General features: G+C 38.5%; 1 protein-coding gene across 5 annotated transcripts in view; it reads left to right on the forward strand.

Moving 5' to 3' along the window:
* Positions 1-15591: 15591 nt before the first annotated feature.
* VRK2 (VRK serine/threonine kinase 2) overlaps positions 15592-21296 on the forward strand; it is an 81855-nt gene continuing 76150 nt past the window's right edge. For 3 of the 5 annotated variants that reach the window (XM_090281324.1, XM_090281325.1, XM_090281329.1), the window contains exons 1-2: positions 15836-17011; positions 17246-17386. In XM_090281324.1, the coding sequence (XP_090137450.1) occupies positions 16975-17011; positions 17246-17386 (178 nt within the window). In that variant the 5' untranslated portion in view covers positions 15836-16974. The other 2 variants (XM_090281327.1, XM_090281326.1) reach the window with 2 other exon arrangements.

Here is a 21296-nt window from a genome sequence, read left to right on the forward strand (position 1 = left end):
TATCCTGGTGTTTTTCATAGTTGGTTCAGTTTACCAGAGAAAGGATGCCAGTTGAGTGGCTTTTATAGAAAAGGTAAGCTTCTGCTAGAGATACTCAAAAACCTTTCACCTGACCTTTGCAAATCACTGGCTCCTGTATTAGCCTTTCCAAGTAGAGTCTCCTTTATCTAACTTTTGCTCCCATACTCCCAGTCCCTTTTCATCTAATTTATAAGATGTACAAAGCATACATCAGTTTGTAATGGTTCCTGTGATTTCAGTATAGATGACTACTTCTCATGCATTAAATAGTGTTCTACAAAACTATGTGTAAATGAAATAAAATGTGACTCTCCTGGGAGATTTCAATACTTCAATTACTGCAAGTCTTTTCTCTTTCAATGTCCTCTCTCTAACTTGTTTCATTAATTCATGGAGAAGTGCAAAGTGAAAATTGCTTAGCACATCTTCCTTTCTGAGAGAATAATGGAAAAATCTCTGAATTGTTGAGATTATTGGAATGTCTGTTACCTAAAAGCTAGTGTTGCCAGTTGGACAAATGATTTGAGAGAGAGGGAGGGAGGGAGGGAGAGATAGGGAGAGAGTTAGTTTAGTATTTGATTTTTGTAATTAATTTTTATAACATAAAATGGCCTAGATATTTAGCTAACAAAAGTTGATGTGACTTCTCTAAAGACTACAGAGTCACAACACTCTTCCTCTGAATATGAAACCATGAATAATAGACAGATTCAAAGTAGTTTGGAGTTCATGGATGAAGCTTGTCAGTATTGGTAGGTGCAGCATTTTAAAACAGTTAGTATGGTTCTGTTTTAGTTTTAGAATATATTGACCTGAGTGGAAGAAAAGAAAATTTAGTAAGTTATCATATAGTCTGGTGGCAAAAGGGAAATCTTTCTTTGTTGATTGCTGAAGGAATAAAAACCTATAAATTTTAGTGGGTTTGAGCTAACCTGTGTCTATATAGTTTTAAACTTTTATTTAAATAAAGTAATAATAAGTTAAATAACTATACCATTTTGTGCAAATTAAGGATGCCCTTCCCTTTTCAACTTTTTCTCTTCCAAATTGTCTAGCACTTCCACCCCATCGTATTCCAAATTGAAGGGCACCTACTCAGGATGCCCAGTGATTCAGCAGATTGGAGGCCAGTGACAATCCAGGGTATAACATAAAGGCAAATGCCTCCCCATCCAAACCCACGAACATAAGTAAGGTCCTCCAAGTATTCAACGTACGTCCCAGGAAAGGCACCAGAAATGGATAATGGTGAGAAGACTTCTAAAGAGTTTGAGCAACAGCTATGGTTGATAATATAATCTCTAAAATGGCTGAACATAAATCCAAAACAGTCTTTTAAGTAACAAAAGACTGTATTTCTCCTACTTAACAAACTTGTTTTTCAGAGGTCCCATGCTAGTGGTAGTGATTCTTTAAAGGTGTGAAAAGGGTTGGAAAGGGGAATGGATTCATGAGACATCTGTGAAAATGCAGGGCTGCAGAGTTAAAGAAAATAGTTGGTTATAGAATTAGTTGACTACATAGATAAAAATTACTTTTGTGTACATCTTACCCAATGCATAAAAGCATTAACCCTAGTACAGATAGAAATATTGACAGAACTTTCTTACAGGCATTTCAGACTAGAAAAAATAAGTACTGCCTTCATCTATAAGATTTACAGGAAAACCTGTAAGTTTTCAACATGGGAGACTCACCAAAGAATGATTGGAACATTTACTATTAGAAAGGGGAAAAAGCATCTTCTGAACAGAAATTGCTTGTATTTTCATGAATATAACCAGTATTTTATAAGAAAAGTCTTAAGAAGAGGAATTGGGACTGGCTAAATGACATAGTTTTAGTAAAATGTGATCAACACTACAGTATTTGTCCATCTGGTGGATGAGGAGGGAAACATCACAGCCAAGGCTTTCGAATGAGGATCTGCCTAGTAAGGAAGACAGTAACTATCTGTTATTAAATAGAACTCAAACAATCTTATAATCTAGGTCTTGAATCTAGATGGAAAATGTCTGAATACTGCACCTGGAGTCACCATCTATTTTTAGGGGAAAGTGTTTTTATCTTGGGACTTATATTGATCCTGATTTAGTGCTTTGTACTCCAGGGCTCTCAGAAAAACGTAACACTTAAGAGCAACAAGAAGTAACATCAGATCCTGGTCTTGTCCACAGTTCCTTTTACTACAGCTCTTCATCAAGCAATAGGAATATGAAGAAGGAAGCCTTTTCTTCCAAAGCGTAATCCAATAGAACAGTTTCTGGGTTCTTGAAATTCTTTACAGTTACATTAAAACACTTAGCAATTTGATTTCTCTTGAAAAAATACCCATAGACCTTCTTAAATATGAGCAATCTAATTGCAGTTTAGTTATCCAATAAATCCAAAAGAAGACAGCTGAGAATTCTATTCAATAAAGTCCTTTTTAAAGACCTAAATCACTCTACAGAAACTGATGAGCTATTTTCTATTTCTATTAAAAATCAAATAGAGAGGGGTTAGGGGAGTGGAGAAGAAAAACAAATTTCCGGGCATGAAGTGATCAACATAATTTGAACCTTCAATTTTTTTCCCACTTTGAATATCTTTTACCTATCTGGCCTACTTCCACCTTTCTTGCCTGTCATGGACCAGTTTCTCTACAGGCACCATTGGACTTGAACTCTCAGAAGTCTCTGTTTTTCCTCTCTAACATAACTTACATGGGATCATTTCGCTTTGCACAAATTCAAGTAGAAAGATTTGACTTTTTCAAAAAGAACTTTAATTAACATTTAAGGGGAAAGTGAAGTTATTCTATGTTAACCAAGTATAGATTTGACCAAAAGCTAGTAGTATGGTTGGCAGAGCTTGCAACATCTTGCCTTATTTTCTTGTCTTAGCCAGTCTTTTCTCATGGCCAGATGAAATTATTCAGATTGTCCTGCTAAGATGGACATAGACTACCTCCTTTGTCATATTGAGGCTCTTTTAGATATTTTTGTTTGTTTGTTTTTGATTTTGTATCAGAATGACCACTTTGGTTCTGGGCTCTTTTGAGCTTCTGGTCTACATTTATCTTTGATTGTTAACTTATCTTTGACAGTTATCTGACCTTTCCTTGAGTATAATGCTTTCTGAGATTCTGAAGCATTCCATGTACTATTTGTCATTGTTGTTTGACCTTTTGAATACTATTTGAGCTTTAGAGCCTTTGGAGTTTTTTATTTTCTTGGATTCTGAATTTCTGTCCTGTGCAGTCTACTAGAAGAATGTTCAGAAGCCAGTTATTAAGATTATTTCTACCAGTAACACTTTATTTCTCATGGAAACAAGTAATCCAGTTTAGCCCAGAGTAAGTTTTTTAGTAGATGACCTAAGGTATGATGCCTGCCTTTTTTTTTTTTAACCTGCATTTGGTTAAAAGACCTCTTCCTCTTACAAAGTTATTGCTGTATTTATGTTGTCTGAGGACTTCTTTAGCTGTTACCAGCTTGATATGGATATCAAGGTTTTACTCAATGAATATGCACATAGATATTGGTACTTATTTCCCAAGATCTAATAACCTTAAGTTAAGTACCCATTTATAATGTTGCCATAATCTCCAAATCTGGCATGGACACCCCCCCCCAATATTTTTTTTTGTTAGGTTATATTTGAAATGCCTATTCGATCCCTGTAGAAATATCAAGTAATAAAGTAAATATACAAGCTTGAAATTCACTGCAATTTATCAAAATTTGTGTGGCAGATTCTACTTTTCAAAGATGGCAGCAACAATCTCTCCCACCCCACAAGCTCTTCTCTATTATGATCTGGACAGTGCACCCTTCTAGAAGTGGAGCTATGTCTCTTCTCCTTAAATATTGGCAGGCTTGTGACTTGCTTGTAATCAATAGCATGGGGTGAAAATGATGCATGTGACTTTTGAGGCTGGATAAGGAAAGGCAGTGCAATCTTGCCTATCCCTTAGAGCTCTCATCCTGACTGTCCTGAGCCTCCATGGAAAAAGTCCCAGTACCCTGAGGCAGATGTGCCCTGAGGAAGTCAAGATACAGTCATTGGTCTTGGTCTTGTAGTCCAACCACATGAGTGATCAAACTCAGATGATTCCAGCCCTCAGGCTGCAAGCGATCCCCAGCCTGCAAATCATCCCAGTAGGGGGTTAGCCATGCTCTCTGTGCCCTTTCCAAGCTCCTGACACACAGAATATGTGAGCATAATAACAGAGCTGTTGTTTTATGCCAAGTTTGGAGTGTTTGTCACTCCAAATGGTAACTGAAATAAGTGGGTGTATAAACTTTGGAGCTCACAGCACATACATTTCATTTAAAGCCTTGAGACTCAATGAAATAAAAGATTGTCAGGGTCTGCACCCTGAGTAGAAACTCAGCATAGACACGGGTTAAGCAAAGTAGATTTAGAAGGAAAAACCAGTGGGCTAGAAGGAAGGAGTACAGGGAGTGTGTGGTGTCATGGAAGTCCAAGGAAGAGAACTGAGGTTGGAGGTGATGCATTGTTTTGGTGGTGAGATCAACAGTATGATTGCCATTTCCTCCCTTCCCTCAGCGTGATTGACTTCAGTAGGAGTGAAGAAAAATAAAATCATTGAAGTTGAGAGGTCAAATTAAAGAAAACTTTGAAATACATTTTGGAATGATAATTAAAATAATTAATTAGACTTTAGCTCATTAAGGCTTAGCACCAGTATCTTCTGGCAGTAATTTCCATTATTTTTTTAATAATTAATTAACTTATTATTTATTTTTAGAGAGAGGGGAAAAGAGAAAGAGAGGGAGAGAAACATCACTGTGTGGTTGCCTCTCACTCGTGCCTCTAACTGGGGACCTGACGTGCAACCTAGTTATGTGCCCTGACTGGGAATTGAATCAGTGAGCCACACCAGCCAGGGTTTTGTAATTTCCACTATTCACATGCAATCCAAATGATAGCCAAGTGCTTCCAACTCTTTCAAGGACTAGGTAGAATGAACTCAAAACCTTTCCTAAAATTTGTATGGATTTTCTGGGATGTATGTTCTCATGGCTACCTCTGGACTAAGCTTCTTCATATGCCATCTCAGATTTGAGTCATATCTGTTCAGTCATGGATCATGGATGCTTCCATTTACACACTCATACAAACAAAAAAGAATGGAAGGAAGATAAGAGAGGAATTGGAATTATAGCAATCCAAACAACTTTCAATGCAATGGCAGGAATTATTATTCCTGAAGACCTTTGTCCATCCTACAACCAATGTCTCCACAGTGATCTCTCACCTGATCCAACATCCAGCCTCAAACCAAGTCTCTAGTTTGCTTCCTCCTCTCTTGCTTTTGGAAAACTCCAAGAACTCCACACTTTTCCTCAATTCTGCAGAGCAATTCTCCTTTGAAGGTGTTGGCAAATATAATTCCCTTTCATAGCAGGCGTTGTGGTTATAGATAGATAGAAAAAAAACTCTGTTCTTATCTTTGACTCATTTTTAATGTTTTTCCTCAGGCTTTTAGTTACTTTACTCAGGAAGGTTTCTTAGCATATCTTCTGACTTTAACATATTTGAAAATATCTCTATTTTTACCATTATGTACAGGGATAACAACTGTGTTTAGCATTCTTAAGTCACAGTTATTTTATTTACAACTCTGTGATTGAGACTCCTTTTTTTCTTTTAGTGTCATAGAGAAGAATTTTTTAGGCCCATCTAATTTTGTAGGTAATAGATCTTTGCCCTGATAATTTATGGATATCTTCTCTTATCTTTGAAGTTTATTATCTGTCCTTTCATTTGAATTCTAAAATAATTTTATAAGTTTTTCTATATAACAAAAGTTGCTTTTTCAGATGTAACAAATTGTGCTTTTTATTTTGTTTTATCGTTTAGATTATGTTATTTATCTCTTTCTTTTTGGTCCTCTGTCCTAAGGACTTTTAAGAGTGGGCACTTCAGGGGAGGTCCCAGGGGGGGATCTCAGTAGAATATTCATCAGCTTTCTAGGTGTGTCCTTTCAGAGTCATGGTCTCCACTGACTGATAGCGCCTGGACAGGGAGTCGTTAGTCAATGATGCTGGTCCTAATGTCAGCCACGGCTTCGCTTCTTCTGGTTTTGCTGCTTTTCTGGGCCTGGAGCTGAAACACAACTGAGGCCTAGATGTAATCCCTAGGGATTAATGATTAACGAAGTTGTTGTGCAAAGTGTGGCATAAGAATTGCATGAAGCCAATCCTTGGCCCCTTGTTCCTCCTCCAAGGGGGGTCTAGCAACATGTCAGGGGAGAAAGGGTCAGGGGAAGGTCAAAACCGCATGCCAGTGATATGAAAGGTCAGGGGGTCTAAACTACTTGCCCAGTGATGTGCTAGGGGAGGAACGGCTACCCTGGGGTTTTCTGTACTGGTGACCTTCAGGACCTGGTCCATCGTTCTTTCTCTGCTCATGTCTGTTTAACTACCTACCACACTAACGTTTACATTTCTTCTCTGATTGAGTATTCTTCCTATTGAAATGGAGGAGCGATGTCATGAATACTTCCCACTGCAGATTCACTCCAATATATCAGCATTTGAATGTTCATCACCCCTATTAAGTCAATTCGGCATTACTAACTTCACTTCTAAGGAATGGGATTTTTGTAGCTTTCCCCTCCATAACTTGGAAGAAGAGAAAAGAAAATGCTCCATGAGGTGTGAAAGAGTGCTGAAATTCCTCCATTTTAGAAGTGAATTTAAGTGGCATCAGATGAAACCCAAGTACATATGTGTGAAAATATGAAACACTAAGATGTGGATAATATTCAGATATAAAATGAGATTAATCTGTAAAAAAAAAACAAAACCACAGTATCCTTAAAATAGAGTTATTCTTTTGAACTGTATCATTGGAGAATAATCTTGGAAGGAAGAACTTCTAAAAGTAGTTATGGCTATTATCCATTAGAATGACTTCGTAAGAGTAGCTTGTAAGTATCCTTTTAAACATCTCTGAATATGAGTAATTTTTCTCTTATATGCCTGAGACAGTAAATAATACATGGTCTTTCAAGAACTGAGACTAATACGATATGTCATTAAGTTTATCCAAGTGCTTCCTGAAATTGTCCAATTACATGATTATTTTTCTCACTTATAGTTCTCAAATAGAATGTAGAATATAAGCAATGTTGTATTTCATTTTCCACCATAAAAAGGGAGTATATTTGATATAATAATAATATTTGAGTCATCTATATTTAAAACAAATATTCCTTTAAACTACAAAGTACCTACATTCTACTGGCCACCTAATTATATTCCTTTAGAACTTAAGAAAAAATATGTGATGAGGTGGCATATATATATCATTAATTTCCATTTATAGAGATAACACACATGGAGTTTTCTTTGTCATGGTTAGTAAAACACTTCAGAGGTCTAAATAAAATATTACTCTACTCTCACCTTTTTTATTCCACATTCTGAGATAACCCAAGATAGTCACTCTCAGAATGACATCTATCTTCCATGTCTTTTTTTGTTTATACCAATAAAATTAATATAAACATATATATGAAGAATTAGTAGAAATACTCAGACAGTATCAAAACTGAACTAAATGTATTGTAAAATTACTATAGTCAAAAGAATATGGGGACTTCTGGCCAAGATGGAGGCCTAGACAGACATGTTGCGTCTCCTTCCACAACTAAGAAGGAATACAACTACCTCAAAACTAGAAACAACCATAAGTTCCAAAAAATCAGACTGCATGGAAGTCCAGCAAACAAAAATATAAAGAAGAAATATTCATCCAGACTGGTAGGAGGGGCAGAGCTGGGGCAGAGAAGACGCAGTATGGTGGCGGCGGCAGCGGCGGGCCAGTAAAAAGCTCAGTCACATGTTTTAAAAAGTCAGGAGGGACACCTGGGAAGCATTCCCAGCTCCTCACCGGACCTTGAAGCCCATGGTCCCAGAACCTGGGAAAATCAAGCCTCATTGCCTCTGACTGTGCAGACCAGTGGGGGTTGGCGTGGAGGCAGAAACTGCCAGTCTCAGCAAGAGTCTGCTTGTTTAAAGGGTCCCCATGGTCCTAGAACTTACTCAGACCCACCCACTCTAGGAATGACAGCCAGGGCAGCAGCTAGAGGGGCGCCAGACTGGCGCAGAAGTGGGAGAGGTGACTGGAAAAGGGGCGAGTGCTGGGCAGGCAGCATTGTTCCCTCTTGGACCCCTCCTCCACATACAGTGCCACAACGTGGTGAACCGGTCGCCCTGTACTGAGGAATCCCTAAGGCTCCGCCCCTTACAACATAACACGAGCGACAGCTCTACTTGGGACACAGAGGCAAACAAACACAGGAGCCCGTCAGAATGAGGAGAGAGAGAGAAATATGGCCAAAAGGGGAAACAGATCAAAGTTCCAGTGGGAGAACTAAGCAATGAGGAGATACCCAACTTAATAGATGCAGAATTCAAAACACTGGTGATAAAGATGCTCACAGGCTTGACAGATATGCTTGAATATCGCAAACACATAAGAGAAGAAGTGAAGGCTATGCTAAGTGAAAGGAAGGAAAATCCACACAAAACCAATGGTGAAGAGAAGGAAACCGGGATTCAAATCAATGATTTGGAATATAAGGAAGAAAAAAACAGCCAACCAATGTAAAATGAGGAAGCAAGAACTGAAAAAAATGAGGAAAACTTCCCAAATTTTGTGAAGAAGATGGACATACAGGTTCGGGAAGCACGGAGGGTCCCAGGCGAGCTGGACCCACAGGAGACCATACCAGGACGCATCATGACTGAGATGCCAAAGGTGAAAGATAAAGACAGAGTCCTGGGGGCAGCAAGTGAGAGGCAAAGAGTTGCCTACAAAGCGGTGCCTATAGGACTATCAGCTAATTTCTCAGAGGACACTTTGCAGGCAGGAAGGAACTGGCAAGCAGTTTTCAATGTGATGAAAAGCAACCTGCAACCAGGATTACTCTATCCAGCAAAGCTATCATTTGGAATGGAAGGGCAAATAAATTGCTTCCCAGACAAGGTAAAGCTAAAGGAGTTCTTCATCACCAAGCTGTTATTATATGAAATGTCAAAGGGACTTACTTAAGAAAAAGAAGATCAAAACTATGAACACTAAAATGACAACAAACTTACAACTATCAACAACTGAATCTAAAAAATAAAAACAAAATCCAACTAAGCAAACCAGAATAGGAACAGAATCATAGGTATGGGGATCATCTGGAGGGTTATCAGCTGGGAGGAGGGAGGGGGGAAAATGGGGAAATGGTGCAGGGACTAAGAAGCATAATCGGTTGGTACAAAATAGACAGGGGGAAGTTAAGAATAATAGAGGAAAGGGTGAAGTCAAAGAACTTATATGCATGACCCATGGACATGAACCAAGGGGTGGGATTGCTGGAGGGAAGGAGGGTACTGGGCAAAGGGGAGCAAAGGGAAAAAAATTGGAACTACTGTAACAACATAATCAATAAAATATACTTTACAAAAAAGAATATGGTATTAACTGAGGTATTCCTTTACATATACACCAGTCTGTATTATGTGTGGCTATCACACAGGACCATTTAGTGTTAGTCCTCTGCTCAAGTTTCCAGTGATTCTTCATTCTCTGTAATAGTGCTGTCCAACAGAAGTCGCTATGATGACGGAAATATTCTATAATGTGTGCTGTACAATAGGGTAGCTATTGGGCATTTGAAACAAGGCTCATAAAATAGAGGTACTGAATCTTTTTTCAATCCTCACCCAAGGATATAGTTTTTGCTTTTATAGAGAGAGAAAGGGGGAGAGAGAGAGAGAAAGAGAAAGAGAAACATTGATGTGAGAAACATTGATCTGTTGCCTCTCATATGTATCCCCACTGGAAATCGACCCCACAATGTAGGTATGTACCCTGACTGGGAATCTAACCCATAACCTTTTGGGGTACAGGATAATGCTCCAGCCAACTAAGCCACCCAGTCAGGACAAGATACTGAATTTTTTATTGTAAATGGTCACAAATGGTTTGTGGCTATTGTACTGGACAACACAGTTCTACAGTGTTAAGTCCAACCTCCTTATCAAGCATTTAAGATCCTTCATAATTTTATCTCAGACAACCGGAGCTCCAGCTCTATAAGGCTTAATAATAAAAATTGAGAGTGGTGCTGTGAACTCATGAAAGGAAAGCCTAAAAGCATGGCTTACATGACACAGGAGACAACCAGTCTTACTTTTCATGTGATTACATCATTAATGCCATTGTTATTAAAAACACAGCTTCTGCTAAAATATTATTTTACCAGTTTCCCTTCCTCCTTTTCTAGCTTCTGCTTTTAATTGTTGCAGGCATGTTAGTTGGGGGGAGGAGGAAGAAGATAAATGAATATAGAGTGTGAATACAGTCTAATGATTTAATAAACTTTTATTTGTGTGTAGTAGGGGAATGGACATGGTAGGACTAACATCATTTTTGGCTAGCCAGTATTAGGTTATGCCCCATTCAGTTTGATACATATTTACTTCCAACTGTTTGTCAGTAGGGCTCAACTAATTCATATCTCTGGAGAAGAGTTTATGGAGCTTGTCGTCACACTCAAAGATGACATTTTAAATTATTTTTGTATCCTTGTCCTTCATTTTTATGGAAAATCAAGAATTATGTCTTTTGGACGAAGAAGTTCATACTTTGCAATGGTCTCATACACAAAGAAGGCAAAGGACATAGATATTTGGTCTGGTGTTTATATAATTGGTGTGCAATTCTATTTATCTGAACACTATTATTTTCAAAATTTCTATATCAGTAACTGCTCTCCAGGGATTGTGCATTTATGAGTGCAAATGGCCTCCTGTTTTTATAAAATAGAAACTAGCTCTTCTTTGGCAGGCAAAACGTTACCAGTGAAGTGATCTCCTTTCTTACATTAAATAACAAAGATGGGATTTTTCTAAATGTTTTGTCTATGCAACATCTTTAACACTTTAATTGATTTGAAGTGATCTTGGCTTTGTAGAGTATGCTCACTAAATGGTTAGGTTTTTCGTTTTTCTTTCAACCAGTGTAAGCATTTTACAGCACCTGGCTCTTTGAAAAGCAGAATGCATGCCTTACCTACATACAAGTTGGCACACAGCCAAGGAAGTCCTTTTGTGTGTATTTGTGGTGAACCACTCATATTCTGTATGATTTATCAAAATTGTGCTGTTTGAAAACCTCATTTTCCCTATTTTTTGTCTTCTGATGACTCATACTTTAGTGCTTTTATGTCTAGATTCTCTTTTCTTTCTTGTTTCTCATCATGTTCATTCAGAAGACGTTCTTTCACTAGTTCCAAAATTTGTATTTCTATATTCTGTCAGTTTTCATCTTGAAACATACACACAACAATATGCTCTGAATCATAAAATTCTGCATTAAATCTCAACACTTAAAAACCCCACATATTCTCAGTACAGGTTTACCTGCACTTCTGTTCCCATTTTTATTCAGTAAAAATTTATTAACATTTTAAAATCCATTGGCACTTGAACCTTTATTATTTCAACTGTTAGGAAGATTTTGGCTGCAAGAAACATAAAAATCAATGCTAAGTGGTTTAAACAATAGGACACAACACCTCATGGATGAATTTGAAAAGGATCGTGGCTTCAAGGTTAATTAAATGAATAGTTCAATAATGGTCTGAAGGATTCAGGTTCTTTTCCTGTCTTTCTCCTTAGCCATTATTTTAAGTCAGTTTTATGGAGCTATCATTTACATATAATAAAATTCATAAATTTTTAGTGTACTATTAAATGAGTTTTGACAGATGTATAATCATGTAATCAAGAAATTAAACATCTCCATCATTCCAAATAGTTCCCTTAGCCCCTTTGTGGTCAATCCCATCCCCCCTAACTTGTCCCTGGCAATTTCAATGGAATTATATAGTACTCACTCTTTGTTTCTTTTTTCCTTCACATATCATGCTTTTGATATCCATCTAGGTTTTTGCCTGTATTAATAGTTTGTTTCTTTTTATTGCTTGAGAGATATTGTATAGGAGATATGTTGTTCACCACAATTTGTTTATCCATTCACCAGTTGATGGGAACTCGCGGTATTTCTGATTTTTGGCTATTACATATGAAGCTGCTATAAACATTCACATACAAGTCTTTGTGTATATATAGTTTTACATTTCTCTTGGGTAACTACTTAGGAACATGATTGCTGGGTCATATGTTATTTATATGATTAACATTATACAAAATTGACAAACTGTTTTCCAAAGTGGCTGTACCTTTGGATCTCCACCAACAATGTAAGAGGGTTCCAGTTACTGCACACACTTACCAAAACCTGGTATCTTAACAGTGCTTTTCAAAGAGCAATAACTTTTTAATTTTGACGAAGTTAATCCAGGGAAAAGATACACCCCTGGGTGAGTGGAGACCTAAGGTGTTTAGGAAGGTCCCACTTAGTTGACTTTTGAATAAAGATCTGAAGTGATAGAGCAGGCCATACAGATACCAGACTGAAGGGTGATTCAGGCAGAAAGGAAATTGTAAAGATCCTAGGAACAGTGAGACAGACGCAGTGGTTGGAAAGAATAATAGGAAATGGCTGGGGGTGTGGGGAGGGTGAAGGTGCAGACCATGTAGATCATTGTAGGTAAGTCATCCTCAACCAGTGGAAATTTTGGCAAAATTTACAAATTTGGGGGAGGAGGGAGTGCTGGGAAGGCCTTGGGTGCTCTTAAATAACCTACAATACACAGGAAAGTCCACCTTTTGATCATCTTCCCTTTATTAACAAAGAATTATCTGGCCCAAATGTCAATAGTGTCAAGGTTGAAAAATGCTATTTTAGGTCATACTAAGGACTGGCTAATACCGAGTGAACTAGAATGACATTGAAATATTTTGAGAAGAGAAATGATCTAATTTAACCTTTTAAAAATACCATGTGGCTGTTTGTTGTGAAAGACTGAAGGGATAGATAGGTAGAAACTAGGATAGCATTTAGGAGGTTGCTACAATTATCCAGGAAAGAAATGATTGTTTGGACCAGAATGATAGCAGTAAAGGGGTGAGAAGTGAGGTATTCTGGGTATATTTTTAAAGTCAAGCTAACAGGACTTAATGTCTATATCCTAAAATTCATACATTGAAACCTAATCCCCAGAGTGATGGTATTTAGAGACGGGGCCCATGGGAAGTGATTAGATCATGAACTTCCCAGCCTGCAGAAATGTGAGAAATAATTTTTGGTGTCGTTTATAAACCACCTAGTCTATGGTACTGTGTTATAGCAACCTGAAAGGACTATGACACTAAAATACTGGGTGTCTAGGTGAGAAAGAGAGGAGCCATGTATGCCCCCTCAAGAGTAATCTGTTGTGGCTGGTGCTGGAGCTGCGTCTTCCCAAAGAAAGTAACCTGGAGAAATGGACATAAACCTAAACAAAATTGGAATGGGAGAAAGAAGGTCCACATGGATGTTTGGATAGTATTTATTACATATATATTTTATGGAAATAAGAATGGGCATTGTTGGATTAGGGAATGACTACCTTAAAGGGCACAATTATTCCACATATAGACTGTTGAGCTTCTTTAAAAAATGTTTTTATAGCCACAGCACCAAGTGCTTTTTAAGAAATGTCTCCTCATGCAATCATTCATTTGGTGACAGTCTGAGAGATGTAGGAAGTCCTAAAATCTATTCCATCAGTCATGAAAGGACTTCGATTTTCCTTTCAGTATTTGCATCCCAAGAACTATGTAGTGACTACATTCCTATGTAGTCACTCCCTACATAGGAAATTGATGTATTAATAATTGCTTTCTGAGCATTTCTTTTGTCTACCCTAAAATATTATAAGCTCATTAAGAGTCCTTACTATGTGTTAGAAACTACTTAAATTATCATAATAATCTTTTAACTATAACCTGATAAAGATCCTCGACCAAACTAATCAGGCTTCCATGAACTCTTGTTTCAACTAGGTCTTGACTTTTGGACCTCCATATTTTTTCTACAGTTGTCCAATATTAGTAAGCATCAGTTCAGTCAGAATTATCATCCATAACTGATCACCCCCCAATTCTAATGGAGTTCCCTAGCCTCCACAATCTCCCAAGAGATGTCTGATCACCCTGGCTTGCCATAAAATTCTGTTAGCTCAGTTTAGCCAGAATCCTCACCTTACTTCTGCTGCTTCCTTAGTGATTTTTCCACCCACTGACTCCCACCCTGCTCCTTGGCTATATGTTCCCACTTTTTGTTGTTGTATTTGGATTTGAGCATAGCTCTTTCTCCTAGTGCAATAATTTTGAATAAAACCTTCCTTACTATTTTAACAAGTGTCAGAACAAATTTTTTTGTTAAAAAACCTTAAAACCTAAATAACTAAGGTGATTTCCATTTTGCAGACAACAAAATTGCAGTTTTGTAAAGCAATTACATTTAATAAGGATTATCCAACTTTGTAAATCAAGCATTATTTACAATAGCCAAGATATGGAAGATCAAGTGTCTATCAATAGAGAAGTAGATAAAAAAGTGGTGGTACATATACACAATGGAATATTACCCAGCCATAAAAAAGAATGATCTCTTATCATTTTTGACAGCATGGAAAGACCCAGAGGGTGTTATGCTAAGTGAAATAAGTCAGACAGATAAAGACAAATGCCATATGATTTCACTTATGTGTGGAATCTAAAGGAAAAAACAAACAAACAAACAGAAACAGACTTGTAGATACAGCCAACAGACTGATCGTTGCCAGTGGGTAGGGGGTTTGGGGGCTGGCTGAAAATGGTGAAGGGATTATGAAGTACAAATTGGTAGTTACAGAATAGTCAGGAAGCTATAAAGTACAGCACAGGGAATACAGTCAATAATATTGTAATAACTATAGTGTCAGGTGGGTACTGGGGGAACACTTTGTAAAGTGTGTGACTGTCTGACCACTATGCTGTACACCTGAAACTAATACAAACTAATATTGAATATAAACTATAATACAAAAAATAAAAATAAAAACAAATTATTCGACTAGTAAATCATTGGTCTGGAGCCAATACACCTCTTAGGACTTAAATGCTGAGTTACAGACACTCCTATTGCCACCAGCCTTCTTGCTCAGGAAGGCCTCGCTAGTATGTTAGTTTTCTGCGAAGTGCTCGGTAAAAACCTATCGATTCAGTTAGAAATTCTCAGTACTTAGATCGTGGTACGAATGACCTAAAATTCCACCGACGCAAGTGTACGTCCTGGTTGTTGCACACTGAACTGATCTGATGGCTGATCTTGAGACTCTGGCAGGCGAGGGAGGATGACAATACAGCTCTCATTCTCGAATTAGAACTGCCACTAACTCTTGTCCTCGGCGGCCCCCCAGCGTGGACAGGCCACTGGAAGGAAAGCGCCGGCCGCGGCCTCCCAGGGACTCGGCGAGCCCGGCCGGCACCTCCGCCCAAGCGAGGGTCTGCCGGCGCGCCCGGCGCTCCGGGCCCAGGCGCGGAGAGGTTAGTCTGGCCCCTTCCGAGGGCCGGCTCCAGAGCAGGGCCCGCCTCCCCGCGGGATTGGAGGCCTGCGGCCCCGCCTGGGCGCCCAGAGGCCGGCGGGAAGCGCTGCGAGGTCCCCGGTCTCTGTGGGCCCCGCCCGTGCTGCGTCCCAGGCCCGGGAGGAGCCAGGCGCGCGCCGGGTTTCCGCGGTTGGCTCCCTACTTTTTCATAACTGGAGCGAGAAGCCGGCGCCCCCTTCAAATCGCCTTCGCCCTCAGCGCCGGCGGGGAAGCGGGTCCAGTTCCCTTTCTCCGTCCACAAAGAACTTAAACCAGGAAGTAAGTCTCCAGACGCGGGCGGGCTTCGCGGCGGGTCGAGCCGGCCTGCCCGGGGGTCCCGGGGCCGCGGACCGGGGAGTGAGCCCCGGACTGGGCCGCGCCGAACTTACCTGCCCGCCCCACTCCCAGTTCTGGCTCGTGTTCCGGGTACCGGCTTTGCCCCCGGTAGCTCGTGTTGAGCGCTTTTCCTCACGACCGCAGAAAGAAACCCAAAGCCGAAGGGACGCCCAGGGACTGACCGACCAGGAGGAGAGGATGCCACGTCCCTCTGGGAAAGTGAACTCGGGATCCGCGCCCGGGATGTGCATTTTATAGTCAGTCTCACTTCAGGTCTCAAGTTCTGATGCGCCCCAATTTTTGCTCTTCTTAAAGTTGTTCTTTGGAGACTTTAGGTTTTAAAACCAGCAGAAATGTACCGGGCACCAGTATATATAAAGTACTGGTCAAAGGGGCACCCCACAAAACTTTTTTCTACTTTAGGCTTAGTTCACTCTCTAACTTCCGTCCTGCCTTGTGCTCTGGTTCGCGTTAGGAGACGGGCAGGTGAATATCGGTAAAGATTTCAGCCGGGCTCCTTCGCTCTACCTGGGGCCTTGCTGCTAAGGAAATGATTAGCAGGGCATTGGATTCAAGTAAATGAAGGAGGGAAACCCTATTAAAAGGAACAGAAACTTTCTCATTCTGAAGATGGGCAGATGATACAATGAAAATTTTATATTAACTTTCATTCAGAAGCACTCATCACTTAAAAAAAAAATCTTTGGAAATACTGGATTGAAGTTATCTTCACATTTACATTAGTTTCAGGCATACATACTGTCCCTCCCCCTCCCCTAAGAAATGTTCTCTTCCAGTGTAAAAATATCTCATTGTGAAATTCACTAACCTATGTACAATGATAATTAATTGATTGAAGTCGTGGGACTGTCCTCTGGGGTCGATGCTTTTGTGTTGGCAGCACCGCATTACTCTCTCAGGCAGAGCGGTTTTCACTTTGGTGAGGGTGGAAAGGGACAAGGTACAGAAGCTGAGAAGGGTGTGCCAGCCTGAAGCTGCCTTGAGGCCTAGTGCTCTGCTAAACTACAAATCCATCAAAATCTCACGCTTCGTTAACAGACTTACTCTGTGTCATTTGCTGTTTGGTGATGATGAATCTTGGAAATGTTGGATTAAGTTCAACAGGTTTGTTTTTTTAAAAAATATTAGAACCTCTTGGATTTCACTATTGCAATGTATGTGGATCTTCCATTTGAATATATGAGAACTTTCCCAAATCCAATTGACTCCAGAATCCTAATTTCTAGAAACCAGCGAAAGTTTCCCATAGAAGACATTTTGAGAAATGTATTTTAACTGCAATTTTTTGTTACTTCTGTTTTTATTTTTAATCACTAACCTCACCCCTTCTGCCAGCAGAAGTGATGCCGCCAAGAAGAAATGAGAAATACAAACTTCCTGTTCCACTTCCAGAAGGCATGGTTCTGGATGACGTGGAAGGAAAGCACTGGGTGCTAGGCAAGATGATTGGTTCTGGTGGATTTGGATTGATATATTTAGGTAAAGTAGAACCATAAATTGACTAATATTCTTATATATCTAGCTGTAATATTTTGAAATTGCAACTTAGAAATAAAATAGAATAATGTCCTTTATTAAGTAATATGAAGGTGGTAAATGTTTAGTAGAATTTCAAGTTTCAAGACATGACTGGCCCCACTCCTTGTCCATTTTTTTCTGAATGATTCTTGAAAGCCTTTTCAGAGCATAAACTACACAGGCTGCCAGACAAAATGTTAAATCTTCTTTTTTCCTGGGAAACATTGCTTTTTTACAACTCAGACACCACAACTGCATAAATACAAACACTCCTATTTGTGACTCTTAATTACTAATATTTAAGTAATGTAAGGTTCTGATCATTCTTAATTAGGCTGCACTAGAGAATGGAGCTTTGATACCTCAAGGCATGTATTGCATGGAATGATTTCACTTCTCTCCTATGTACCTAAAGTGGCACTTGTCATGTGCCATCTTTGAGAGAATTAAGAAAATAGACGCTCAGTGTTATTTTCTGTGTTCTTTGGTATATAGAGCCTTAGTTGAGTGTACTTGTACACTACATTAAAATTTTTTTTAATTACACTAAATTTAAAAGGGCCATTCAGGGATACCTTAAAATCTGCTGTTTAATGATCAGGGGATATCCATTATAAGACTAGATTTAATGAATAAAATAAGATAAATAATAGTGATTAAAAAATTACCCTCAAAGATAAGTTCTCCTAAATGTATCGACTCATTACATCTGTTTCTGTAGGAGTTTAAAAAGTTGGTAAAAGACCCCCATTACAGGAATCTTGGTTTCTTCATTAAAAATTTCAAACTATGGGGTAGGGAAGGCTCCCTCTACCCTCCTAGGTTCTATAGCTGGGTTTATGAAATGAACTGACAATAGATAGATTAACAGGAGAAAAGAGATACAAATATATTCATTTTTTAAAAAGATTTTATTTATTGTACACTAACCTGTGTACAATTTTAATTAATTGATTAAAGTTGTGTGACTGTACTATGAAGTCTATCCTTCTGTTACCGGCAGTATCACATTACTCTCCCAGGCAGGGCAGTTTTCACTTGAGTGAGGGTGGGGGAGGGACAGGGTATTGAAACACCCAAGGAAGCTGAAACATGGATAGGTTGCCTCTCACACACCCCTAACCAGGGACCTGGCCTGCAGCCCAGGCATGTGCTCTGACCGATAGTCGAAGTGGCAACCTGTTGGCTTTCAGGATGATGCCCAGCCTACTGAGCCACACCCGTCAGGGCCAAATTTATTAATTTTTAATGTTATGTGCATGAGGATATTATGGAAAAAGGCAAATATCCCCCAAAGTGGTAAAATTTGAGAACTTACATCTTAGTAGAGGAACAAGAAAAGGGATATAAGCCACTTAAAGAAGAGTAAGTAATTTTTGGGAAAGATGAATGGCCCTTGGAAGAATAAATGGGAGGATATGGCAGTTGTGACAAAGTTAGGGAGTGGTGTCAACGTCTCCAGTGATGAGTCTATCTCTCCTGGCTCATAAAATTCCTCTGGAGGGGATTTATAACAGTTGAGGTTTTATTGGGAAGATCTGTGTGTAGGCAAATAAAGAGAGTTCAGAGAAAGCATCTCTCTGCAGTTGCTGTTTTTCAAGTCTCTTCTGCTCACAATACAGTTAAACCTGTACAACATTGGTTTGAACTGCATGGGTCCACTTATATGGGAAGTTTTTTCAATAAACATTGTAAATATATATTATCTTAAAATACTTCTTGACAATTTTCTTGGACCTCACACCTTATTAGACATACTTTTCGTTTTCTTTTTGAATTATTTGAGTAACTTCAAAGAACTACAGAAAAACATTGATTGTAATGATCTTATCCCCTCTTTTAAATGGAAATATATGTGAGGATATGTATTTAAATTTAAATCTGTTTAAAAATAATATACTTCTATATACATATACACAGGTACTGTATATTTGTACATGTATATATATACATATTCAGTTCTTGTGTGGTGAAAAAGGAATTTATTTGCTCAGGCATATAATTTATTTGTATCTTTTCAAATACAGAAAAATCTTTGCCTCTTTCAGTCTAAGTACATGCCACATATTTTTTACTTATTTTTTTCTCATTACTAAACAATATTTGTCATATAACAATTTTCAAGGTTCTTTATGAATGCAATTCCTCCTAATTTCTGAATTTTAGAACCTGGATCCTGGGAATATTAGCAAGTGAACACTATTGGGGAAAAACCATTAAAAAAAGTTTAGTTCTTTGAGAAAAAGCCTCCATATTTCAGAATCTATAATAAAGCTATGTGTTTCAAATGTTGTCCTTATTCCATCATAAGTGGCTTTCATAAATCATAGAATCAGCTTTTTAGTGAGATGCCATCAGTAATAACTTCATTATATGGGTTTGTATCGATTATTTTCAAAGCTATATAAGCAAATCCGTAGGAAATTATATCATGCTTTTGCATTTACCGTGGTTCTCATCACTTCTATATATCAGCGAAGAAGCAGGTAAATTCAAGTTTTCCTTGATACCTTGTGTCCAGCTGCATTCAATTCTGATATTGTTCTTTCCAGATACACTGTTTCAGCAGACAGTGTTCCCTAACCCTGAGGAGAAACCAGCCTCTGTGTCTAACTCATTGTACATGTACAACTGTCCTCTAGCTTTTAGATCAATAGCTGAGACCTTTCAATGATCAGCAAAGGGCAGAGGAGTTTATTTACTCCTGACTTGAAGAAATAATGTGTCTGTAGCATTAATAATAAGAGTTATAAGACTGAAAAGAAAAGTTTGAATACAAGAACAAAGTCAAGGTTCTTTTTGGATATGGAAGGGGGGGGGGTGAAGAAAGGAAACTGATTTAGGGCATGGGAAAAATTGCTGTCATTCTAAGACTCCAGGGAAGGAGAGAGAACTGAGTTTGAATTCTACTCTCAGGGAATTGCATATATAAGAGCATAGGTTTCTGTGTTTGGCAAATCTGGGTTGAATTCTGACCTTACTAAGCCACTTAAAAACTGCATGACTTTGATCTAGTCACAAGTTTTTGTATCTATTTTGTATAATTGGGATAATAATTGTGAAGATTGAGATAATGTTTTTTAAGAATTTAGAACTTGTTAAGCATTTAAACGTAACTTATTTATTTAGAATTTCCCATCATCAGTGATAATTGAATTCCAGGTTTAGTGTCTAGTGCCACGGGAAATCAGGATGATGTGAAAGATGTCTGTCTACTGGAGGGCTTTTCCACTTGTCCTGCCCAGGATTGTGATAGCTTTAGCTACTAATGTGGTATAACTGAGAACATAGAATGTCAGTGGATGACTATGATATTTTACTTACCAATCAGTCTATTTTCCCCCTCAAACTTTACAGTAGTAGCCAGGATGGTATAGGGAAAGGGTCTCATTTAAGCTGTCTTATCTGCTCTAGATGTGAAAGGTAATGGGTTTCAGAAGTTAGTCAAAAACCCAAAAAAACAGAATTGTAAGTAATGCATTTCTGCTAAATTCCTTTGAAGACTTATATGAATAAAAAAAAGAAATGCTTTGCCTGTGGAAGTTTTAGTTTTTCTGAAGTTGGGTATAGTGATGACTTTAGCAGCTTCAGAATATCAAGCTCAGAGTAGGTGATCAAGAGTTATTTGCCTGAGAGATTGAGGCTGAGGTTGGGATATTTAACTCATGCAAGTCAGTTTGCTTTATTCTCTTCCATAATATAGATGTCACCCTTAATTCTACCTTGTAATCTCCAAGAGCCACAAGAAAAGCTGGGACAAGTTAAAATCATGTCGTCATCTAAAAGAATTTATGTATGCTTTATTGATAGTAAATCAATGGCATTTTTTATAAAGAAGAATACATGACTATAACTAAGATTAACTGTGGTG

The sequence above is a fragment of the Furipterus horrens genome, unplaced genomic scaffold (genome assembly GCF_987537825.1).
Source record: "Furipterus horrens unplaced genomic scaffold, mFurHor1.1.pri manual_scaffold_6, whole genome shotgun sequence".
Classification (NCBI taxonomy): Eukaryota; Metazoa; Chordata; class Mammalia; order Chiroptera; family Furipteridae; genus Furipterus; species Furipterus horrens.